Below are 26,939 nucleotides of genomic sequence, written 5' to 3'. Positions count from 1 at the left end.
ATCGTGAAAAATATGGCGCCAGTTACATCGCTACCTTGATTAAAAAAGGGTGGACGCTTGGTGCCCACCCCATGCTCTTGAAGCCTGCTTGAGCACGTAAATGTCTGCGTGGCTGAATTCAAAGGTGTTCAAGGACACAACAGTGTAACTGCGTTGGCATGCCCAGGAATCACAGAACAATGAAAAAACACATAAATACCAAATTCACCGCATCACTCTCCTCGCCTTTATATTTTTTCACCATGCTCACTTCTGACTCACTCTGTCTTGGACACCTAGCGCGGGTATAACAATCACCACTCTGCCATTCTCTCCAGCTCGCAGGCACCGCTCGTTTCTCCATATTCACCTCCTTGCTGCAACACAAACTCAATTGTCTGTCGTGTTTTGCCGGGGAGGTAAAGGCATTATTCTCTGTTGGTGTTAATCTATAGCGCTATGTTACCGAGTGCACTTTGGCCGCTGCATGAGCTGCATTTTATTTCTCAGTGCAGCGAAGTTTACCAGACATTGCTCATTAAAACAAAGTAAGGAAAATACACGCCCATAATAAACAATGCTCTGTGGAGGTGGCGGTCCACGGGGCTGCTGGGGAGCTCCCCGCACATAATGGATGAAGCCCCAGGGAGGTGGCAGTCCCCGGTGCTGCGGGGGCCCCAGTGGGCCCCCGCTAATTTATTGCACATTGCACCCACGACCCGGCCCACCCGGGGGTTTATCGAAAATGAAGCGCTTTTATATTTTATTTTCTCTGCCAGATTCGCGCACTCAGTGCAAATTCGGCCAATTTCTTATTTTTTTTTTTTAAATGCTTTTTTTTGCCCTTGGGGTCCTTGTGGGACCTCATGAGCAGGCCTATGGGGTCAAGGTGTTTCTACCATGCCCCCTTTTCTTGCTTTTCATCTTTTTTCTCCTGATTTCTTACCGAGTCACAAGATGGCTGCCAACACATTCTGGTTTGGAGTGTTGGCAGCCAATCAGAAGTCAGCTCGTGCTCAGGAGGGTTCTCGAATCCTCCTCGGTGCTCAGATATCGAAATCTTTATTTGTTGAATTTCACAGCAACTACTGAATGGATTTGCACCATTTTATTAAAAAGAACGCTTTCTAAACCAAGACCTACCTTTTTGCTAAATTTGGTTTAATTCTGTTCAGCAGTTCGGGCTGTTGCCTGTTCCAAAATTTCCTATGGAAATTAACATTGAGAAAGCGCGTTTTGGACCCCTCTTTTTTCTTGGCCCTCGCTTGACGAATCAACCCAAAACTTTCAGGACAGGAGCTGACTGGAACAGGTCATTACTTTTGAAAATTTCGCGAAGATTTGTCAAAGGACACCAAGGATGTTGGCAAATCAAAATTACGCTTTTTCTAAGGAAACTAGGTCCGAACTATAACTACCTACTGGCGACCGCCAGTTTTATATATCACTGAAGAAACTAAAATTAAAGTGAAATTACAGATAGTTATGGTAGTAATATCTTACTTTGCAATAACATTTTTAAAAAACGTATTCACTGCAAAAACAAAAGGAAAAGTGGCGCTACATTTAGGTAAAAATTTCAGTTTAAACATAGGGGGTCATTATGATGGTGGAAGGCCCGCCATCGACAGCAGTGCGGTGGTGGGCCTTCTGCCATCGGAAAGCAATTTTCCCCCACCACATTACGATGGCGAGGGGAATCTGACCGCGGCGGGCGGTCTATCCGCCACAGGCAATCGTTACGATTGCCAGGCGGAGCGGTCAGCATCAGTAAAATTGTGTTAGCGCCTAGCAGGCACCTTCCGCCAGATTAGGATGCTGGCCGCAGCCATCCTTTCCATGGTGGGTAAACTGCCTTTGAAAGGCTGTGGGGATTGGTTTTGGTGGCCCATTGCAGGCCCCCCTTGTGTTGGGGGGAGGTGTGGGTGCACTCATTTCCCTGCACTGCATAACAGGCACGTAGTGCAGGGAAATGCAGCACATGCATTTTTAACATCGCAGCGGGTGCTGCAGTCAGCAGTGCCCGTCGCAATGTTAAATTGCAAGATGCGACTGCTATGGTGGCAGTCGCATCCTAATTTGTAGTGCGGGACTGGCGCATACATGGCAGCTGGTCCCGATCCCCGCAACGATGGGGATCTGTGGATCTGCTGCAAAATGTTTTTTTTAAATGCGGTCTCTCACCCTTTTATACCCCCTGTATGTGGGCCCATTCCTTGGGGGATTTATATATATTTTGGGAGAGGGGTGCATGTGGCACCCCTCTTCAGGCCAATTTCAGCTCTGGGGATCCCATTTCCTGGAGCCATACCGATTATAAGTAGGGGGAGGGGGGCCATGCAGCCCTCATCTCCAGGCCATTTTTGCCCCCTGGGACCTCATCCTCTGGGGCCTGGCCTTTAAAATGAACTGGGAGGGGCACTTGGCCAATTTTGGTGCTGGGGTCCCCATCCCCCGGGGCCTGGCCATAGTTCAAAAAGAGAGAGTCGGCAAGCAGCCCCCCTCGCTGGGCCGATTAAGCCCCTGGGACTCCTTCCCCCGGGTCCTGGCTGAAGATAAGTAGAGGAAGGGGACCACAGCACTCCACCCCAGTCAGATTTCAGCGTGTGGGACCCCATCACCAGGTCTTGGCAGATTATAAATAGAGGGAGGGAGGATGCAGCACCCCTCCCAAGTCCATTTCTGCCCCAAAGACCCCATTACCATTGACTCGGCCGCAATTACAAAAGGGAGGGAGCCTGCATTGTCCCCCCTCCGGGAGCCAATAATGGCCCTGGCCCAGGGCCGGCTCCTGCTATATCCCAGGGTGCCAGCCCTTGGGACATATCGGTTTTCCTACCGGCACTGGCTTGAGCAGGGAAATCTTTGTTTTCTCTCGCTCGGCTTGAGCTATTTCAAAACTCCTGCCAGATGAGAGCTAACACAAAGTCTGCTACCAGGTGGGAGGAGCTTTTTAAAAATTTCCAACCCACTGGAAGGGAATTTCAGATCTGTTGCCCTGCACACATTGATGTCAGGGAAACAGATCAAAATATTGCTCCCACCCAGAAGGAACAGTATTAGTAGTTATTCCCTCCAGGAGGGAGCAATGCCGGCGATTGCTGCTTGCAGGGGGATGTTACTAAAGACGGGTAAACCTAATATACATCCCTGGGACCGGGGTATAAAGCAGTACGATACAATAAATGGTCCCAAAGGACAATTCATCAATATCAGAATTACAATGATAAAAGAAACAAATAGATAACAAACGTAGAAATGCTTCAAACGCAGTGTTATTTAATCACACTGAACGTACATCAATTCACAACATCATTAGACAAATATCCAAATAGTGCAGTGCCCCAGGTGGGGAAAGAGAATAAAGGTGTGTATTGTGATTGGAGTGAGGTTGAAAAAGGGGATGAGTAAAAAGAATACAGTGTCAATCAGATACATTTTTACAAAAAGAACAAGGCTCATAAGTCAATCCACAAAATTTGATACACAGTTGAATGGGTAGCCATATTTGAATAAAGTGTCACAATGAATAATCGCTGTTGATCACGCTGGCGGATTGTGAAAGTCGTCGACATTTCGACTACTTAATTGTAGGCTATTTATCCCTTGCGTGGGGGTCTTCCTCAGGACAGGAAAGAATGGGAGGGGCACCTGGGAATGAGACATGAGAGACACCTTAGAAATGTGAAGGGGGGGATGATTTAAAAACTTGGCATAAAAGGGACAAAGCCCCAAAATATTACCATAGAAAGCCTTCATTCGGGGCTAGTTCATGGATGTGGGCACGCAGGCTCCTGGGAACACGAGAGCGAGAAACAATCACCTGCAAAAGTAAGGTGCAAACTAAGAAGGGCCGTCCCATAAGCAAAAATACTTTGGAACGGTGAGAATGATCGCTCGTATTACACTTACTGGATCCGATACTTATAACAGGTAAGGGGATCGTCTATTCAACTCCACCTTGGAGTGTTAGTCTGAAAGACAATTGAACCCTTTATGATGAAAAAAGTAGCACCACCACTGCGCACAAAATGCGAGAGGGATAACATAACCCGCTGTGCAGTGGTGGCTGGTGACATTTGAAAGTGGTGAGGCGTGAAATTATTGACGTGCTGCACTCCGGCGAGCGAGCGAGCCTAAACAACTCTCGAGAAAACTTTGAAAAAAGAGTGGACAAATGGTGCCTTTTCAAGCAAATTTGAGGAAGCAGGAAGGTTAATAAAGCAATATGATTGAACTATTTATCATTTAAGAAATTGCCAATTTTTATGAGCTATAGAGGAAAATCTTTGCGTATGCTGATGTTATCATTTGCCCATATTAACTTTTGAACACACTGATACACTTGAAATGGTTTTAAGTATACAATAAATACATTCATTGACTGTGTGGTGCTGTACATCAATATGATGACACTATTTCCTTAAATTAATTTTCTGTTTTCATGCAAGAAACAACATTTTTTTTTTAAAGTGCAGAAAATATGAATGCATTTCAAGTAGTACTCTGTGTAAAAAATGCCTGCTTGAAACAGCAAAGGCTTCCCATGTTATCTTTTCCCAAAATTCTCAGTAGAAAAGCCATCCCAGGGTCGGAGGTAGGATTTATAAGCTTATTTTCACTCTCTGGTACCCTGAGGCTCCTTAGGTTGGTGCCCTTGGAATCCTTCTCGATCTTAGGCCACATGATATCCCTGTTCTCCCTTATGCCATGTAGGTCTTGTGCACTATTACCTGGAGACTCTACGCTCGCCATAAGACATGTGTCTGCAAGGAAACGGTGCAACGCTCCCTCAACATGAATGTTGGACTGACAATTCCCCAGATAATTCATCCAGTGAGAGCAGCACACTGTCCTCCAGCCTACCAGGGTATTTCCACGTGTACTAAGTCATCATGGAAAAATCAGACACGGTGGGAATATGATGGTCAAAGAAGAAATGTGACCTTGCTGTTTTAATAAATAGGTGACATGCTACAACTACAGGAAAGCAATACTGCATGAAGCTCCCTAGCAGAATGCAATGATTAAATACCTGCTGGCCTGTAATATAAACTGTGTAATAAATAATGTTCAGGGTTTGCTGCTGTTAGAGTAAAAGGTGCCTCGCACTGGGCTGTCCGAGAAACTAAGATGAAAAGAAACTAAGAAAAAGGTATTATTAGTCTAAGCATTTGAAAATATCTTAACATTTACATTGTGACCGATCATATTTTAGTATTTGGGCACATCTTGTCCACAGTTCACAAACTTTCCCTATAAAAAAATAAGCAGAAAAAGCCTCGTAGTTTGAATACTCTCAACTTGAACCACCTAAGGCACCGCTCGTAGTATGGCAACATTAAGCGAGGTTACTCACTAACTTTACAAGTTTCCAATACGTGGCAAATGCAGTATTTGTGAATTCAATTCGCCTTTGACAGCCTGAGGAACAACAACAAAGGCTAAGCTTTTACGAGCAGATTCTGCTGACAAAGTGCGTTGTTGAGTGTAAATGCCAAGATTGAGCTAGACATTGTATATTGCATAACGGTGAATAGCTCAATAGTTATAACTTGTTAGATAACTGCTAGTACATTCTGCTCCTAACCCACAAACAAAGGTAGTCTGTCTAATCTCCGGATCAAGGCCAATGGAGACCACCGAATGGCTAAAAACGACTGGGAATACAAGCGTTGAGACATCATGCTGACAGCTGAGTGGGAATCAGAGCGCCTTTTGGAATTTACTTTCAATGGGATGCAAAGGCGGTGCTTGCCCCACAATGTATAATGTCTCTGCGACAGATTGGGTAGCACACTACTCTTCTCTATACTCCCAGGGGAATGGTTGCCCATACAGTGTGACTCTAAATCCAATCACCCTAGAGATGTTAACACAGCTATCACTAAAATAGCAGCAAATAAAGCCATTGGATTAGACAAGATCCCTGGGGATCTCTATGGAAGTGAAATGGATGTATGGTGGCCTTAGTTTCTGGTAATTTTTAATAACATCTTTAATGGAGCATCCATACACCCCACATGGACAGGGGACAAAATAATCCCCGTTCATAAACGGGCTTTATTTCTGACCCTATTAATTACAGACCAATCAGCTTTATTGATTGCTCCCAAAAATTATTTTGTACTATAATCCTTGTCCAACTTCATGCCTGGATGGAAGAACACAAAATTCTAACTCCCCTTTAAGCCGGATTCAGGGAGGTCTCACTATATGTTGTCTTTATCCTATAGTTTTTGATACACTTTAGTAGGACTTGTTTTTGGATCAGTGAACATAGTAGTCTATCCAAGCGCCCTCCTTAATCAATATTTGAGGGCATTTATCATCATAATCTATTAGCAGTTCACCTAAAACCAGGTGTTCACCTTATTCTTTGTAATGGTCTGTAATGGGATATAAGGTACTGAGGAGATACCTCACATTGCCTCAGGTAGTTGTTCTGGGTGATATACTAAGAACACTATCACTGTCCACATGGAGAAACCTGTAGGCACTGTATAATTTTTCTTCTCTCTTTTTATAGCTTTTCCTCTCTTATCCCTTCTGGAATTCTTTAGATATCCAGAGATGGTGTCATTAATCTAAACTGGTATATTGTCTTACTTATATTCGTTCTGTACACCATATCTACTATTATATTCTTTATTTCTCTGGAGTCAAGGTGTATGAATATATAATGGAATACATTTATTGAGGATTTTACGTTGTATTTTCAGAGTTTGTAGCAGGATTCTCGCCACTCTTTTCGCCCCTTCATTAAATGTTGTTAGCGCCCTAAGGAAGGTGTGACCAAAAGAGGGGTTCTCACCAAAACGTCCATCGGTGCATTTAGAGACAACAGACGCATCTGTTGATAACAAGGCTAGAGTAATAGAATGTATAGACTGTCTAACAACCTTGTTTCTAATACATTATTTTCTATGTATCTGTATGCAAAATAATTGAATCTCAAAATGTAGTGTTTTTCTTTTTCTGTTTGTTTATCAGTGCACTTTGCTGAACATTGATTTTTTGTTTCATTGTTGTCTCATTTAAGTGTAGGTTACGTGTGATGAGTGAGTATCTTGTTGAATGAATGGGTGTGGGTGTTTTTGAATGTGGGTATTAGTGTGGTAGCTCCATGATGCTTAAATATAGGATATATTTACACTGTGCTACCTATGGTAACTAAGTCTGGGTGGTGAACTCCGCTCTGCTCGCCGAGTTTGCGGACATTTTCACACTCCGCATTACGTAGAGCTCGCGGAGTTCAGGAAAACTCTGCGCCCCAAAGTAGAACAGAGTTTTTTCCCTCGCTCGTGTTCGTCAACTTCAAGTTCGCGAACGAGGAAAATCAACCTCCCTGTGAGATTTCTCAATGCAAGCGTTCAGATTTCTCATTTCGAGTGGTCGCGTATGCTCGCGACCGTTTGCGTCGAGAAACTGTCCACTTGCGTTAGGAAAGTTGCTGCTCGAGTAAACATCTACTTGAGTGGCAAAAAGGAAGCAGCGCCCGCTTGCGCTGTGTACGGTGCTGTTCCCGATGATTGCACAGTACAGACAAGAACCTGGCATTAAAAACACCATGAACAACATTTATTCAACGCACTCAACCGCTTGCGGAGCTCCGCGTAGCGCGGCAGAGGTTTTTTGCACTTCACGGAGTTCTACATAGCAGAAATCTGCAAACTCTGCCCAGGCTTCATGTTAACTTTAACATTTTATGTATTTGATTCTTATATACACAGGTATTTTCATATGATGATGACGATAATAAATAATTTTATATTTTCGATAAAAATCTGGATTAGGTTATTATTCTCTGTCTATCTGATTAAAATGGTTGTGACAGATATATACATTCACACCATGATGCGTTGAGAAAGCTGCTGCTTGAGAAAAAATCCACTTGAGCGGCAGAAAAGTAGCAGTGCCTGCTTGCACTGTGCATGTGCCATTCGCGTTCATTGCGCAGTGCAGACAAATACCTGGCACTGAAAATCACAGTGAACAGCATTTATTCAACGCACTCCGTCGCTTGCAGAGCTCCGCGTATTGCGACAGAGTTTTTTTGCACTTTGCGGAGTTCCGCATAGCAGAACTCCGCAAACTCCACCCAGGCTTAATGTTAACTTTATAATTTTATGTATTTGATTAATAAATGCACAGGTATTTTCATATGATGATGACTATAATAAATAATTTATATTTTCCTCTGAATGGTGCCCTCCAGAATTAGATAGAGCTCCTACCCCGAGACAGATAGTCAAGAATCTTACGGGTATAGTCACAAGAACGTGTGATAACTACCACAAGAGTAGCGTAATGCAACTTTCAATATCGCAGCCCATCACAGGAAAATAACCCTGTGAAAACGTGGGATTCACAACAAGGTGGTAGCATGCGATAGTCTTCCGAAACCGCGGACAATGCCTGCGATAAAACCACCTCGATGGAGATAAAAACACAAACCACAACACCAAAAAAGCTGCGATGGGCCAAAGCGTGATGAGGGAATCAGCGATAAGCAGCTCCAGGCCTGCAACACACACCTTGCAGGTGGGAAAAATCTCCATAAAAGCAGAAAAAACACCCACACACAAACTGACCTACACCCAAGCACCATGGAGGCAGCTGGAGCAGGTGCAGAGGACGGGCGCAACCCCACAAGCACCCCAGATGACCAGCCTTGGACCTCGGGGACAGGGAAGGGCAAGGACAAGAAGTCGAGGAAGATGAAGTTCATTCCGCAGGCGAACAGGATCATAGTCACGGAGGTGAAGGAACACCATCAACAACTCTTTGTCACCTCCAACGTGTCACTGGGCACCAAAACTGCAATATGACGGGTCATCATCGACAAGGTGAATGCCGTCGGAGAGCACAAGTGGACAATGGAAGAGGTCAAGAGGCAATAGAATGGCATCAAGCAGAAGACCAAGGAGAAACTCTCTGCCAACCAGAAGGCAACAACGCTGACCGGAGGTGGGGGCCCAGTTCTACAGCTGGAGCTGGATGACATGGAGTAGCTGGTGTCGACAGTCATCAGTGTGGAGACTGTGGCCGAAGTCGGGGGAGCAGATACGGCTTGACAGGACACAACCGCAACAGGGTGAGTGACCACCAGGTACTGGGGGGACGGGTGGCGTTGGGCACAATGGCACACATTCACAATCAAGCAGAGCACAGTGCACACCCACAATGACTGTGGGTCATCGCCCATATCTACAGACTGTCACAATATACAATGCCATGCTGTCTGAATGTCAACCTGTACCATGCGTCTACACACATGTCGACACATTGTAATACACCATCTCCCCTTCACATCACAGGAGCACTGTCAACACCTCCTGCAGAGCAGTCCCAGCCACTCTGCACTGATGACGAGGAGGACAACGCCAGCTTCGACACCCAAACCATCCAAGACATCATTGACCTCGTCCCTCCAGGATCAGGGCAGCCCAGATACATTTATGAGACACCACCCACCACCCAAACCACCCAGCAGGAGGCACCCACAGCCCCAACACCCTCCCAAGACCTCCAGGAACAACACATGGCCTTCCAATGCCGTGTGCTGGAGTGCCAGATGGAGACGGCTGAGCAGGTGCGGGTGGGCTTCAGCATCATGACTGCCAAACTGGACGCCATACTTGGGTGTCCATGTCCGCCACATGGTCTCCAACTAGCCCTGACTCACATCGCTGGAGTCATGACGCGGAGAGAAGAACAGCTGTCCGCTCAGAGTGGCTCCAGCGATGCCAGCCGTGAGCTGGCACACATGCGTAGGCTCATGGAGCACATGCTGGTGGATGGACGCAGAAAGGATGGCAGCCACCGCTGCACATCATCGAAATGTAGCTGGGATCTATCATGCCCTACAGACCTCCATCATGGCATTGCCGCCACAAGGTGTGGCACTGATGAATGCTGCTGCCCCCAGACCATCCACATCCCCACTCCCTGGTGTGTCAGTGCCTCCCAGTGTGACAGCCGGATCCACTCAGGCCCCTGATGTGTCAGTGGCACACAGTGCGGCAGCCGGTTCTGCAACACCCTCAGGTAGGGCAGGGCACATACCCAGGGACGAGGACATGGATGGAACTGTGGTCAGAAGGACCAGGCACTAGCATTCATTTCTGCCACGTGGCCTGTTTCTGCTTGGTCCTGCACATGGCCTCATGGCCTTCCACTGACCCACGATACACTCCGATGTACTCACCTTGGACAGCGACATGGACTGCCACTTCCGGATTGATGACCAATGACATGGCGGCCAGGCTGCAGACTGTACCCTTCCCTTCAGCAGGGCTTTTGTCATTCCCGGATGGACTCTGGCTGGCCCTACACAGGCCCATATTGTGTAGCGTGCTGGGCATTGCCCTGAACCGCTCCAGCTGCATAACTGCACTGGATGTGCAATAAACATCCATTGACGCATTGCTGTGTCATGTCTTTCATCAGTCATGTATGCATGTGTGGATGAATGTAGGGACAGTGATTTCCCTTGCGTCAATGATGCTCATCCTGTGGGATGCCAGTAAGAGGGTGCTACATTGCATTTTGTTTAGCGGGTCCCGTGGACACTACGACAGGGACAAACGCATCATTCACTTCCTTGTCCGGACATGGACTGAACCATGCCCAGAGCCCATGTGTCACTGTGACAAGCCCTGCGCTGGTCCAGCATACAGCAGGCCAGACCACTCCCCTTATGCTCCGAGGGGGGGCCCTCATTCCCTCATTGCTCCCTGTCGCAGGCGAACTCGTTGGTGGTGTGCAGGTCACTGGTCTAGTTGTCAGCATGTCACAGCCACTCCCTGAGGGCAGGTTTGCACACACACCACACCCATACGGCACAGGCGTCACAGGCCATTTGACTCCACCAACCAAAGGGGCCGACGACATCACATTCTCCTCTGCCCGTGGTGACTGGAAAATGGATGCCACGGTTCCAAATCATAAAGGGCACAAGAGTTTTGTTGGGCACAGGGTTAGTGGCAACCCAGGCCTGTGTACGGCATGGGCCGACCACCATGTGGTGCTGACTGGGGTTGCACTGTGTTAGTGGCACCAGGCGCATTGCGGCAGGCAGAGGCACCCCACTACAGGATGGTGACTTTGGGTGCACTGATTCAGTGGCACCTTAAGCTGCTGAGTGGGTGCGTACCCTGCGATGATGCCCCGTCTCGGCGGTCCGGGCAACTCAGGTTTCGTGTGCCCTGCTGGACCGCAGTGTAGGCCACAGCCAGCAGGCAGCGCAGGCCTACCGCCATGTGGCCTCGCTTCCGGGTCACAGAGTTGCTTCCAGGTCACAGAGTTAGTGGCACCCATTGGGCTGATCGGGTGTGCAAAAGACACACAATTGATGTATGTAATGCTGAACAAATCAAAACTGAGCGGGTGTGCAGCCTGCGATGTTGCCGGGTGCACTGGTATGTCCTATGCCATGGACTATTCAAGACCTAGCAACAAACATGAGACCTGGTGGCCTGCGGAGCGTGGCTGCATGGTGTGAAGGGTGCCATGTCCGTGGGCCCCGGGCTTGTGGCTTGCAGTGGCACGTGGTGGGACATCCTGTCTACACGCCGGTGGCGGAAGGTGAGCAGTGATGCCTGGGTGTGCACGGGCGGGCATGCTCCGTGGGAGGTTGGTGCCTTTGTGATGCCTCTGCCTGGGTGTGCATGGACAGGTAAGCAATGTTATCTTGTGCAAGTGTGTTTACTGTGCAAGGCATGTATCTGGACTCTGTTTCAGATGATGGCTCTGACTCAGATGTGTGACCTGGTGTACTGCTATACATACCGGCACATGGTTGGAGGCACACCGGTGGCAGCAGGTGAGTAGTGTGGCCTGGATGCACAGGGGCGGCTCTCTCTCTTTCTTGCTCTCTCTCTTCTTCTCTCTCTTTATCTCTCCCTCTCTTCTCTCTCTCTCCCTCTCTTCTTGTCTCTCTCTCTCTATCCTTCTCTTCCTCTCTCTCTCTCTCTCCTTCGCTCTCTCTCTGTCCTTTGATGAGTGCAGGACACACCTTCTCATCATGTATTTTGTCTTGCAGGCTGTGACCTACAGAGTGTCCCGAGGGAAGCCACCATGTGTCTTCATTTAATTTCAGTGTTCATTTTAATAAAAAATTAAAGAGAACACCCCAGCACACAATATGTCGTAAATGGAATTATCTCAACGTGCATCATGTCAGCACAAAATCTGAACACATAGAGTACGTAGTTGTTCTTATTTTTCTTTTTAATCCTTTAGTCTTCAGATCATCCTTTCACAACAGCCTACAGGTGTTTCGTCGCCTAACATGGGAAATCGTCCCACGACTTTATCAAGGCTATGTTTCTTCCTAAGTTTTTCTCTGTAAAAAAGTAACAAACAAAACAAAATTTATATTGTGGTGATATTTCCAACCCACAAGGGGTTCTGTATATTGCGGCGTCCACACAGATCGTGCTTTCATTGCAATAGTCCTGGTGTCTTGCTCTCTTTCTGTATCGTAGATTATGTGCTTGATTTCCTGGACGCCGCGAGCCGTATATCTGAGTAAAGGATTAAAAAAGAAAAATAAGAACAACTGCGTACTCTATGTGTTCAGATTTTGTGCTGACATGATGCATGTTGAGATAATTCCATTTACGACATATTGTGTGCTGGGGTGTTCTCTTTAATGTTTGGAGGTAGCTTTTGCTACCGGTTTTGGGGAGTGTGGTGGTTCTCCTCTCCCTGCAGCACCAAGAACAAGATTTAATTTTCCACATTAATATCTGTGTCACTCTCCTGTGTAGCGCCATCTGCCTAACATAATACCACTGCCCTTCAACATAATTCATTTTAATAAAGTTGTATTTGTTGCTTCGAAAGTGAATGTGTGATGCTCATTTCTGTGACGACACATGCATTTCAACTGTTGTGATTGTCTGACATCATGCAGAATATTTTGTACATGTTTTGGTGTATCTGATGTGGCATGTATTTGCTGGGGGGTGCCAGCGAGGGGTGGTCCGGGGAGTGGTGTCGGTGGGTGTTGTGGCCCTCTTGGGTGTCCGGGCCGCATGATGTGTGTCTCCTAGGCATCTGTTGCACTTCTGATGTGTCCCTGGGCTGTGCTCCCTTTTATGGTGCTGGCTGCTGTCTGACTTAACACCAGGTCAGAGCAGGTGTAGGTTTCCTGGTGCTAACGTGGCTTATCGCCGGTTTTGTGTTCTTTCCGCCGATCCTGCTGGTCGTTGAGAATGTTGAGGAGTGGTGTTGTTGCAGCTTTTGGCACTTGAATGCCTACTCTGCATCTCATTAGCGATAGTTGTGGGGGATCCTCTGTGGCAATGTTTTTTGCGGCTGCTATCACGGGTAAACTGATGCTGTGGGCTGTTAGCACCAGCTTTTGAATGGGGAGGTAAATTTATCACGACTTTGGCTGTGATAAAGTGCCTTTAATTCGGCGATAGCTCCTTGTGAATATGCCCCTTAGTGTTAAAATGGATCAGTCCTTATCCATGAAAGAACAGGTTATATCCACTGCTGGTACTTGCTTCAACATGATGCGCCTGCTGAGGAAAGCATTTCCTTTTCTTCCTCTTTCTGCTAGGAGAACTCTAGTCCAGGCACTAATTATTAGCAGACTAGCTTATGGAAATGCACTACTTGCTTCAATAAATGAGACACTAATGTCCACATTGCATGTACTTCAAAACACGGAAGCACGGCTCATTTGTAACCTCTCTTCTGGCTCTGCTTCTGCACCACTTCTGAGAACCTTACACTGGCTACCAGTAGGAAAAGAATAACCTTCCAAATCTACTGCCTCACAGACAAATCCTTAATGGGGAAAGGTCCCAGATACTTGTATCAGAAGCTCAAATACTACGGCCTAGTCAGGAATTTGAAAGATCTATGGCTTTACTCACCACCCCCCCATATTAAACTGACAAGATGTGGTGGCAGGCCTTTCTCTTACCTGGCCACTTCTTATTGCAATAACGTGCCTTACCACATCCGTACTTATACTGACCATATCAAATTCCAGAAACAGTTTTATTTTAATTTAGCATTCTATTTCTGCTTGTACCTGTCCACAGCACCGAGATACCCCTTCAAGGGCCATTTGTGCGCTATATTCAATTAAGTTAACAATAACAATAACAATGATGATGTAAGTTTAAATAAGTACTGCCTATTATATGCTACAACGATTTAATTATTCCCACATTCTCTTTTTTCCAGCCTTTTACATAATTTTTCAAACAGAGGATCCTGACAAACTAGGGCAGTTTTCGAGCTACCACATGGCCCTCCTCAGCACCTTTGAGCTGTTCCTCAGCCTCATTGATGGACCAGCAAACTACAGTGTTAACCTACCCCTCATGTTCAGCCTCGTGTACTGTGCCTTCGCAGTCATCGCAACATTACTCATGCTCAACCTACTCATCGCCATGATGGGTGATACTCACTGGCGCGTATCGAATGAGAGAGATGAGCTCTGGAGAACACAGGTAAGAAAACCTGGGAGCTTTCATGTGACTTTCCTTCTTTTGCCACATTTTATAGGTGCTGGTACCATTAAAATGAGTCTGGCATCTCAAGGCATCCTTCACATCTTTTGCAAAACAAAGATGTTGCTGAAGACTTGTCCAGCGACTGTATTTTTGGTAGCAATTCAAAGGCCAACCATGGGGTTCTCTCCAGCATGAAACAAATTATTAGCATTTTTTCATGATTTTCTTTGATTTAAACACCACAAATGCCATGAACTGTACACGCTTTGCAGTGTTTTTAAACGGAAGCTGCACGAAATTGAAGGAAGTGAAGAAATGCAGTTTAGCACATCCCTCATTTTAAACAGATGCTGGAGCCTCCCAGTGTTTTGCCTCAGTCAGTGCCTAGGTGAAAAGCTTGGCTTGCCTTGCTTGGCTTTTGTCCATGGGTTCCACGTAACACAACATTTCCGGTGCTTAACTTCAGTTATGATCTAAAGAAGCTCTGATGCACTATGTGTGTTATAATAATTTTTATTTCACAGGGCTCAAGGAGTCTGCTTGCTTAGTTATTCATTTGGCCATTGTGTAGTATGTTCAATAGCAATGCAGGGCTTCATTTTTGGAAAGTGATGCATTGTTGCGATGCAACACTTTTTAGTGCACCCTCCCAGCAACACCATGGTTGTGCCGTATTTACTGTGCAGCGCTCCCTGTTGCAAAGATTTACAGCTATGTCAGTATTTCTAGGGTATCTGTGGGAGGAAAAGTGATGCATTGCTGGGGTGTGTCTGAAAGCAGGCTTAACTCCAGCAATGTGTCCTTTCATATGATACAAGCCCTATGTGAAAGGGCTTGTGTCAGTCTTAAGGTTTTGACGCATTAGCATTCTAGAAGTGTCACTGCAACACTTCTACAAGCCATTTTTGCGGGGGAACGCCCACCCTGCATACATTATACCTGATGCAGGTATGATGTAGCGCAGGGCTTTACAAAGTGACGCAACTGCCTAGATACATCACTTTGTAAATATGGCGCAACATGGTCACTACGTCACTGCAGCGTCACAAAAAGTGACAAAACAGTGGTGCAAAGGGCTCATAAATAGTCCCCGCAATCTTTAGGAAACAGCATTGGAAAAAAAAGCAATCTTGTTTTCGATTGTGCAGCTCCTGTTATTTACACTTACAGACTCTAGCACCTTGCCTTTATAGAAATTAATCTAAATTATACACGCAGATGTGTAATTCTAATCACCAAGTTTAGACCATTACACAAAGTCCACCCACAATATTTTGTGATACTTGGAGGGATGGGGAAAGAAGTATAGAAGGCAGCCAGATGTTGATGTTGAACTTTCAATGTACCAAGGCACTTTTCCACTGCCAGAACATCATTTTTTCGACGTTCCGGTGGTGCAATGTGCCACAGTCATATTGTAAAAGGCCACGTAAAGCCACGCCATGTGGCTTTACATGGCCATATAAATAGGTGCCCCTTTCATGCAGAAAGGTGCATGAAAGGGGCGTTCAATTTGTGTTGCTGGGGGCGTTCGCTGCAACATCCATGGCTTTTCTACACTGCCCAAGATTTATGAGAGATCGTAAGTCTGAGGCAGTGCCAAAAATGTATACCTCCCCAGGGGAGAAGTAAGGGAGGCACAACGAGGAGAAATATCTTTATTACTCCTCATTTTTCCTCTTTCTATTTGTGATGCATTCTGCAACATACATAGAAAGAGGAAAAGCCTCTTGTGATTGTTTTTGTGCAGGAAGGTCTCCCTTCCTGTACAAAAATATTCATCCCTGCAATGCAGGCACCCTTGTACCATGGTGCAAAGGTGCCTGCATTGGCACACTGCAGCCCATTGTGCGTCGGCACGGGGAAAAAGGACAAGAATGTGCCATATCTAATAGTTACAGCGAATTCCTGCCCTCTTCTTTTGCCATAGGGCAGCACAGCAGCAGGGCCTAAAACCCATAAATGAGGCCCCGAAAGGCCTATAACTTAAATTGCATGGGGGAAATTGAGTTACAAATATCCGAATTTCTGATGAATACCCGAGTTAAGATGAAAGATTATTCAGAAAAGACCGAACCACCAAAAAACAGATTATTTATAGCATAAGATAAAATTCTGAAAAACAATGATCAGTCATATAAGAGCAAAACTGAGGCATTTCCACAGTGGTAGCCCACCACCGCGTAATACACTAGTTGTGCCATCTTTATACAAAACACGTTAAGGAAGTGTGATCATTTCTATTATCTGATAAACTCATATTTATATCTATTGGTTTGTGTCATGGGGGAAACGATCGAGTGAAGGTGGTGGAGCTAAAAAGGGCAAAAGTGCCTCCCCTTCTCCTCCGCCTGATGCCCCGTCCTACATCCCGGATGCCGCATACAGTAAAGGGTTTGAACTTGCACACCATTACGCATGGTTGTGTTTGCTTTTAGATTCCCATAGCATACACGTCATCGATTTAGTTGTCAAACAGAGCGTTAAATGTAGGGGGTTCAGGAAAAGGTAGCGAGAGACAAGGTACATCAAGTTGTAAGATCTTTATAAGGTGAAATTTGCTTTACATGTCATCCTTGTGTGTAGGGATCAGACAAAGGGATGCTGTATTTAAATGTACCTGCTATTTGTAAGGGGAAAGCTGCTTCTTGCAAACGCATGCGTACACATTGACAGAACATGCCGGTGCCCGTTTGTGCAGATGGGAGGTCTTGGACAGCTGCATATGTCCTGTGCTGTCCATACATTCTTGAATATAAAAAAAAGTGGGTGTTTGTTCCCAGTCATTGACTCCTATGAGCCACATGGATGATGGACAGTTCACTGATGATGCTAGAAGGCCCTTCACCAACAGAGGCTTTGGAACACATTTCATATATATAACTGAGCTAAATATAGAAATGAAATTCCAAATAACACTGCTCATGGCGTGCATTTTACCTTCCTTTGGGAGAGTCGTGCGCCATTTGAAGCATTACACTCATCCACTCCTCATTACTGGCGGGAAAACTCAAGATATCAGCAGGTTCTGGACCATTGATAAATACTGAAGCATTGCTGCTAAAACCACGGAGCTCTAAAAAGGAACGACTCCTGCCACCATCCTTCTCGGGTAGCACAACCAGAATTTGGAACTCATTACCTCCAAGCCTACACACAGCCACCTCACTGCCGACCTTTAAAATGGATCTGAAAGCTTTCCTCCTTCAATTATATTTTAGCTAAGACAGAGCAACGAATCCTCTCCTTTGAGGACCTTTTCACTCGCCTTTTGGCACAGATGGTTTCACCTCCTCCAATTCATTAAACACTTACAACTTTGTCACTGCTGTATATACTTGTGCAATTTTTTTTGTAATGATATACCATTTTGTAATTCTTGTCCTTATATAACTATTTTTGGTAATGTTTAGTCATTTTGAACCCTCTGTAACAATTAATTTAACTGGATATTTCTAATGTAAAGAGCTCTAGCAGCTTTGAGTAAAGATCTCCTCGAAGCCTGTAGATCTAGGAACAATAAGCAATTCTGGGATATCTATAAGTGGGACAAGGGGGGACTCCCTGAGCGGCCCCAGAACAACGTGGCTAAGAATTCCTGGATTGATCATTTTAAACCACAGTATTCAGCTCCTAGTGAAGAAGTATACTCTGGCGATACCCATTGCCAAGTGTACTATGCAGAAGAAATATTCCTTTTAAGAGACGTAGATCAGGCCTTAGACAAAGTGATTAAGGGCAAAGCCCCCGGGATGGATGGAATCCCTGTAGATTTGTTCATCAGTGATAGGCACCTATGGTGCAGATATATCCTGCGCCTTGCAAATGCAATTGCTCAGGGTGCCGATATCCCTGCCTCTTGGAAGGGAGCTGAAATAGTCCCTGTATTCAAAAAGGGGGACAAGTCTATTGCGGCTAATTATAGGCCAACTAGCCTTATAGACTCAATCCAGAAGATAGTGGCCCGCCTATTTCTACACAAGATCCTATTATGGGTCGAAGAACAGGACATTTTAAGTCCCGCACAGGCAGGTTTTCGCCAGCGGACAAGCACAATCGATCAAATCTTCCGTTTTGTCATCTTATACTGGAAGACAGTGATCCTAGGCAAGGGTGCATTATACGCCGTCTTCGTGGACCTAAAAGCAGCATTTGATTTGGTCTCACGAACTAAACTCTGGGCTGTTATGAGGGAGATGGGTTTTGCACCTGAACTCCTTTCTGTAGTCATCCGCTTGCATGAGGGTAACGTGGCCCGGGTCCGCTGGGGGGAAGTGGGAGAGGTGACGGAAGACTTCCCGGTTGACAGGGGTGTGAGGCAGGGGTGCGTCTTGGCGCCTACCCTGTTCTCGCTCTTTGTCAACGGTGTGGTCGATTTTCTCTCACGGACCCCCACCGATGCACCTGTGTTGGCTGGATCACGTGTTCCCATCCTCATGTTTGCGGATGACACGCTGATTATCTCCAAGACCCCAAGCGGCCTGCAGAAGGCACTTGGACGTTTTGAAGAGTTCTGCAAACTGAGGGGTTTGTTAGTTAACACCGAAAAAACTAAATTCATGTCGTTCAATGCACATAAATCATTTGGGGGGAAAATATTTATGAATGATTTACCCCTGGAGGAGGTAATCTCCTTCACATATCTAGGCATTACACTACAGAAGGACATGCGTTGGGACTCCCAAATGGACCGAGTGACACTAATACATAAACAAAAATCAGGTGCCCTTCTAAATAGATTTAATAGATCATATACAAAGCCAATTTCCCCAGCTTTGGAAGCATACGGTACAATGGTACTGAGCTCATGTTTATACGGGTCTGAACTTTGGGGCTTTAGTAACTTGAACAAACTGACAGTGCTTGAAAATGCATTCTTGCGTAAAATCACAAGCCTCCCTGCTAGTACACCACTGCGTCCTCTATTGCTAGACCTAGGGAAAAAACCACTGGCACACCTTATTAAGCTTCGCCCACTGCTATATTGGCGTCGCCTTTGGTGCACAGATGAACTTGAGCTGTATTAAGCGCGGCTTTATGGATATAATTAAATCTAATTTATCATATAGTATTCACTGGCTGTGCAGCATCAAATCCCTCCTGAGTAGCATAGGCCTGACTGAACTATGGAACGATCCAGAAAATGCTACCTTCCCTTCTAAGAACAAACTGAAAGCTATTTATTGGGAATGGGTCTATATGATAGAAACCACGCAAGGCCTCTCCTCCCATCTAACAGGCCGCTTTCTTGATCTTAAAATCAGCCCATTTCTCGAAAGTTACTGGGATATAATAGAAAGGCCTTTTGACCGCAAGTTATATTTCCAGTTTCGGGTGGGTGCCCTACCGGTCGCCGAATTTACCGCTAATTGGAAAAACACCCAAAATAAAAGCAATAAATGTTATAATTGCATAGAGGAATGTGAATCTGTAGAACACTTGCTGTTTTTTTGCCCAATGTACACACAACCCCATAAAACTTGGATAAAACCTGTATGTAAATCGTTGGGCATTAGGAACTATCGAACAGCTCTTCGTATTTTGAGTACTGATCCTGCTCCTCTTATCTGTATAGCAGTGGCCAAGTTCCTAGGGTGGGCTTGGGGTCTACGATCTAAAGCACTGAGATACGATGGCAACCTGTAGAAATTGATTGTAATAGTGCAAATTTTATCAAATACCTATTTTTATGATGGAAACATATACATAGTTTTTTTTTTATACACGTGTTATTTTATTTTGTGAATATCTGTATATGGTTTTAAATCGATTTTAGCTTATTGATGGTTGAAATATTGGATTTAATGCTTGTCTTAAATATTTTTAGGTAATTTATATGTTATTTGTGTGATGTTTGTATGTGCTTTTATGACTCAACTGTCGAATAAAGCTTGATTGAATTGATGGAGTAAAGTCTGCTTTATAAAAAAAAATGCATAGGTAAATAAATAGAATAAATAAATACAAGTTCATAAGTCTATCAGGTGAAGGAGAAGTGTGTCAGGTGCAGAGCAGTTTGGATTACTCTGTGAATGAGGGATATACACACAGAGATTTCTCTTAAACATGCCTAGCCTTGGCCCCAGTCGCACATTTTGGAATTAAATTAGATACATAGGAGGGAAAGCAATTTGCCCTTCTGCATCCTATTTGTTGCAAGCACACATATCTTTTACTAATTTCCCCATGTGCAAAACTTTGTAAATCGAGCCCAAAGAATATGCATTCTTCAGTTAATACATGTATTACTTGTATTTAAATTATGAAAGTTCTGGATTCCACAGCTTTGAGGCCTAATAAAGAGAATGTCTGCGATCTCAAGAGTGTTTTGAGATTTTGCACTTCCAAGCGCGAGCCATCTGCTGCAGAGAGTTTATTGCAGATATGAGCAAGTTGGTGGAGGTAGATGGTTTTATATACCTTGCAGAAACTTCAAAGTTGTTTTGCCACTGGATGACGCAAGTGAAGGTCAATTAGAAGAGGTGTAGCGTGGTTATTTTACTTTAGTTCTGTTATTATACATGACGCTTTGTGGAAAACTCCCTCCGAGTGGTGTAGTGGTGGGTTAAAGTATCCCAGTGAGCAGAATGTTGCTCTATTTCCATTGCACAAGGACCAAAATCCAATGTACCTGCCACCTGGCTCTTTTAGTCATTTCATCACTTATTTTAGTTTTTAGTGATGGTAAAGCCAAAAGGTTTGACTGACATCACTAGAGTTGGATATAATTCTAGTGGTGTCATTGATCAAACCAATATTCAGTATTTGAGTTTTATATTACTGTCTCAAAGAATTGAGGGTATACTCTCAATGAGCTATTGCCGAGTTAACGGCACTTTAGTGCAGCCAAAGTTGCGATAAATGTATCTCCCCTTCCACAAGCTGGTGCTAACAGCCCATAGCACCACTTTTCCGGGGATAGCATCCGCAAAAAACATGGCCACAGATGACCCCGGCAACTATAGCTAATTAGATGCAGAGTAGGCGTTCCCAAGGAAAAAAGCAGTGACAGCACCACTCCTCAACATTCTCAACCACCAGACAGATCCGCGAAAAGACCACGAAACATGCGATAAGGTAAGTTAGCTGCAGGAAACTAACACCTGCTCTGACCTGGTGTAAAGTCCGACGACAACCGGCAGCAGCCAAGGGAGCACAGCCCAGAGCCAAACATGAAGAACAACAGATGCACCCGGGCAACTGAATATGCAGCCAGGAGCCCCAATAGGGCAACAACACCCACCACCCGCAGGACCCCCCCTCAACCCCACCCGCCCCCCGCCCGGACCAACACTGAGGCAGCGCAGACAAAGACAGCGACCTGCTGTAAACGCACCAACCTCACAGACCCAACACCTGGGAACGTCATTGCCCACCACAGGCTCAAAAGGATAACCTTCCCACGCATCCTGACCTTCATAGCCCAACAGGCCGATGGCACCAACACAGCGGACAACCAACATCCCACCCCACCCCAAGCTGCTGGCTGTGCTGCAACTGTTGGCCTCTGGTACCCCCAACCAACACACGCCAGAGTCGGAGGAGTCTTACAGCCAGCCTCATCCAAGTCCCTCACACCTGTCCTGGATGCCATAATCAGCCTGGTACCCCAGTATCCATACGTCCACAACAATGCGCAGGATCCACTGGAGACCAAGCAAGGACCATACGCCATAGCTGGATGCATGCATGTGTTGAGGGCAATCCACAGCTCACATGTCCTACTAGTGCCCCCTGGTGGCACAGCACACAATCACGGCAACAGACAGCACACGTCTCACATCAATGTGCAGGCAACATCCAAACACTGTGGAATCTCCATCTACGTCGCCCCCAAATACCCAGCCAGTGTGCATGATTCCTTCATCCTCCAACAGTCCATCATCAACCAGCGCCTCCAGGATGGCACCAATGGGAATGCACTGCCCATTGTCAAGTACCAAACGAACAGCCCACACACCTCAACTCCACAACCATGCAACTCACAACTCTGGCAATGCAAACGTCACAAAATCACATACAACATGCAAAACCACATGCCCACCCACCAGACACGACTGAACAACTTACAATGGTAACCTGGGAAAGCCCTGGAAATGAGCCATCAATGGCATGCCACCTTAGCCACACAATAGCGGATTGTGGGGAGAGTTGGGAACCAGGTATGTGTGAAGGAGGCAAGTGAACCGTCATTGGGAAAGTACACAATGCCAAGAGTGGCAGCGATGTCCTGGACAGACCCCAGTATGCATAACACACCCATGTCCATGGCGACATACACCGCTGGCGTATGGAGTGTAGTGGACGCAACCATGTCACCCCAGCCAGTGGGGGAGTTCACGGAAATGTTGCCTGTTATGTCCCCCCCATAAGCATGAGCAGAGTGGGCTGGCCCGGCGTACGCCAGGCCAGCGTAGGGGTGTTAATAAAAAGCACGTAGCCCTGGGCGTGGTCTTCTTCCGGAATGCCCAATGTGTCTGCCAGGGCAGCGCATCTCACCCCGCCACGAGGCCGACGCCGTCCTCATGAGCGGATTTGCCTATGATCCTGTGCGCCTGCTGTACCCCAGCCCCCTGGACCCCAAACCCGTCAGGCCCTCCCCTGCGCAGCCAGGCCACACTGATCACCTGCCAACACCGGCGTGTGTCAAGGATGGCTTGCCACGTGCCGGCGCAAGCTCCAAACCCGAGGCCCACGACCTTGGCAGCCTCCTCAGACCATCACGGCCTCCACGACACAGACACATTTTAGTCGTCTGTTGTTGACGTACTCTACTGCTGCCTCCGGCCTACACTACGGTCAAGTAGGTCACACATTTGGAACTGAGTCTTGATCATACATTGCACAATAATGAAGATTCTACTTCACTGGTCAGGTGGCAGCAACCATGTGCATAGCATCCCAACGACACTTGACTGTGGGCCCTTGATGACTACACTGTCGACCTACACTGTGGTCCAGCAGGCCTCAAGCCAATCCACTCCAGTACGTACTAGACAGGGCACGTCATCGTCGCTGACTGAACACCCACTCGGCTCTGGTGCTTTTGCCTCCATCAACCACTAGATACACCCAAATGTCATCTCAACATCGTGTGTTAGAGTTCCAGGAGAGGCTTGCTGAAACGTGTCTGGCCCTTGCTGACCGCTGCCTCCGGCCTACACTGCGGTAGAGTAGGTCACACACAATTTTGAATTCAGCCTTGATTTATTTATCGCTGACTTGATGTCATTGTACAGGCCTTATTGCAGACTGCATCCCCTTTCAGCCCCGGTGCCACTAAGTCTGTTCCCCGAGACCCATGGACACTTTCTGGTTGGACCTTGGTGGCGACTGAGTCCATGGACTTGGGGTTGTCGTCGCCATCATGTCGGTAATACTGACTTTGTGGTGAAAACGATGCCGTGGCATTCCACTTCTCCATTTGCTGCTTCCGAACAGCTTCCACTCTCTGCATCATGACCTGGAGGACAGCTTCCACTGTCCCCTGCAACCCTCCGCAACATACACCTCGGACATTGATGAGGACCTGCTCAGGTGGCATGGTCCATCTGACTGCACCGCAAGTCACCGTTCGTGGCTGGGTGCCTGTGCCGGCCGCAGTTCATCTGGGGCCACTAACTATGTGCTGGTCAGGTAAGAGACACATTCTTCTGAGATATTGGATGGCCTCTGAGGCAATGGCCTTAGGTTCATCAACGCCATGTGTCTCTGGCCCTGCGCTGTCCGCTGCCTCCGGCCTCAACTGCAGCCCACCAGGGCTCACATATCCAATCAAGTCCTGACGGGCCCAGACATGGCATCACCCCAGGAGGCACACGCCACCACCGCAAGGACCACCTCCAACTACCATCTCCCAGAGTCGAAACGGTGGTCCTGACAGACTTATGGGTTTGCTCACACCTGTCGTGGATGCCATCATCGGCCTGATACCCAGCTCAGCACTCCAGGTGCCACTGACTCAGTGCACCGCAAGCTATTGTCCGTTACTGATTGAGTGATGTGCTGTGGAGAGGTTGCGCAGCAATGTCACCTCAAGCAGTGTTGGACACCTGGGACGTTGATGAGGAAGATGATGCAGGTCTAACACACCCCACTGCATCTGCATCAGCAATATCTCGAAGGGACACACTCCGACACTTTTTCTTCACATGAGCGCGCTCAACTCTAGTGCCTCAACCACAGTGCACTGCAACTCACGGACACTTCTGTTTGCATGTTGGGTGTCCTCTGGACTTTCCCCGGCTCCCTTCATGTTGCTCAGCAGTTGACTCTGTTATGCAGGTGTTTTCAGTTTCCGTTGCACTGGTGTCCACTGTTCAAGTGGTTGCGAGCACCAAGCATTCCGTGCATGCTGGCTTACCCCACACACATCCAGCACAGGCATCACTGTACATGTGGCCCTGCCAATAAAGGGGCCGGGCACACATGCCCGTAGCCAGTTCAACATGATATTTGCATGTGTCCCTGTGGTCCTATTGTATGCATGAGGGCCCTGGGCCCTACGACATTGCATTGTGCTGTGTACAGCGGACGCATACATGTCACCGCAGGCAGAGTGTTTGAGCTTGGACATGTAGCTTTGTCGTCACCCACTCAATTCATAAGGAAAGTGGCCTGGGCCATCGTACGCAGAGCCAACGTGAGTGTGTGACTGCTATTTGTGTGACCCTGGGCATGGTTCTGTACTGTGAATGTGCATCTGCATGTGTCTACGGCAGTGTGGGTCCTCTTTGTGGGGTGTAGGTGGTCCCTGAAGGGTATAGACACCAACGTATGTGATCTAGCTCGCCTTCCATGGGTTTGGACCCCACCCCCACCTGTTCGGCCACCTCCTTTTGGCGTGCTGACACATGGCATTGGGGTGCCATGGGTGGGTGGGTGAAGTGTCATGAGCCAGGTGTGCTTGGGGGTGCTTCCTGCTGTGTGGTCTGTTGCAGGCTCTGTGTTCTCCTCTGAGTTGCTTGTCTGCCCGGGTCCTGGTGGTGGGTTGTGTGGGATGTCCATGGGCTTTTGTAGGGCGTCGGTGTTGAAGGTTTGGTGGTCTCTGGGATCACAGATGTGTTGTCTTCTGTGCTCTGCTGGAGGTGTTGTGTTCCCCTCTGCAATGTGTAGAGAAGATGCTTGTTGACATTGTGTTGACATGTATGTTGGCGCATTGTTTTGGTTTACATGCAGACTGTCTGACAATGTACATTGAGACTGTTTGGAAGGTGCTGAATACTGCGGCGGGACAGTGTACATTTGGACGACATGACGGATGTGAGGTCATACGCGTACTTTTCCATTGCACAGTTTCCTGCACTATCAGGCATGTTTCTGTGCATGTGGGGAGCCAGTTATGTCCTCTGTTCTGCAGTGTCAGCTTTGCGCATTGTACCACGTTATCGTCAATGTGGGTGTGCTGTTCTTGCTATGTGTGTGTGCTGCAGTGTGCCAAGGGATCAGGGACATGATCCAGGGTAATTGTGGGTGTGCAGTGTGCTACACCTCTTTGGGCATGTGTGCCATTGTGCCCATCTCTCCCCATCCCCACAGTCCCTGGTCATTACTCACCCTGTTGATATTGTGTCCGGTCCACTCGGCTGTGTCCGTACTCTCTACTCCTTGCACCATCTCCACACTGATGAGTGTGGCCTAGGTTTCCTCCAGCTCCTCCTGTGGCGCAGGACTGCCACCTCCTGTCGCTGTTGCAGCCTTCCTGTTTGCGGCTGGTTTGTGCCTGATTTAAGTTGTGAGATCATGCCAGGGCCTCTTGGCCTCCTCGGCACTCCAACTGCATTCCAGGTGGTCTACTTGTGGTTCAGCTGGTAGTGTTCTGTCACCTCCGTGACGCTGATCTGGTTTTGCTGCGGACTCCACCCGCTCTTCCTCTCCCTCTTCTCCTCGGCCGTCCCTGTCCCTGTCCCCGTTGTTCCTTGCTGGTGGTCTGTTGGGGTTGTGGGGTTCACATTGGCCTCTGCACTGGGTCAGGGTGCATCCATGGTGCTGCGCACTTTGGATTGTTTCTGGTGTGTTTTTCTTTTTCTGCTTTTATAGTGCATTTTCCCACCAGACGCGTGGGATTTGCAGGCCTGTGGCTGGTTTTCGCAGCTTTTTGTATCGCGCTTGGCCTCATCGCAGCTTTTTAGGTGTTCGTGTTTCGCATTTTTGCGGCGTGTCATTAATTTTAACTCGCCCATTTGGGGCGTTGTCTGGTGACTATCGCATGGTACCGCCGTGTTGTGAATACTTGGTTGACATGGTATAAAATTCCCATGATGGACTGAGATGTTGTAGGTTGCTTTAAGTTACTTTTGCGATGATTATCACACATTCTTGATAATATGCCCCTTAGTTTTCCTTGAGTTTAACCTTAAAAATGAGTCTGTCTTCTGTATTGCAGGGGAGGTGTTCAGTCTATGCATACATATATGTAGAAAGATGCATGCCTGGGCCCAATTTCCCATTTTCCGTTTCTTTTTCTGAAATTAACTG

General features: G+C 46.9%; 1 protein-coding gene across 1 annotated transcript in view; it reads left to right on the top strand.

Annotated features, from left to right (window-relative positions):
* Positions 1-26,939, top strand: part of LOC146856926 (transient receptor potential cation channel subfamily V member 6-like) — a 288,989-nt gene that overhangs the window by 258,924 nt on the left and 3,126 nt on the right. Inside the window, exon 13 of the mRNA XM_085646781.1 lies at positions 14,191-14,459. Within this exon, the coding sequence (XP_085502907.1) occupies positions 14,191-14,459 (269 nt within the window). The remainder of the gene's footprint in view (positions 1-14,190; positions 14,460-26,939) is intronic.

The sequence above is a fragment of the Triturus cristatus genome, chromosome 3_2 (genome assembly GCF_964204655.1).
Source record: "Triturus cristatus chromosome 3_2, aTriCri1.1, whole genome shotgun sequence".
In the NCBI taxonomy this organism is placed as follows: Eukaryota; Metazoa; Chordata; class Amphibia; order Caudata; family Salamandridae; genus Triturus; species Triturus cristatus.
The sequence above is the reverse complement of the archived record's forward strand: the minus strand, read 5'-3'. Positions and strand labels throughout refer to the sequence as shown.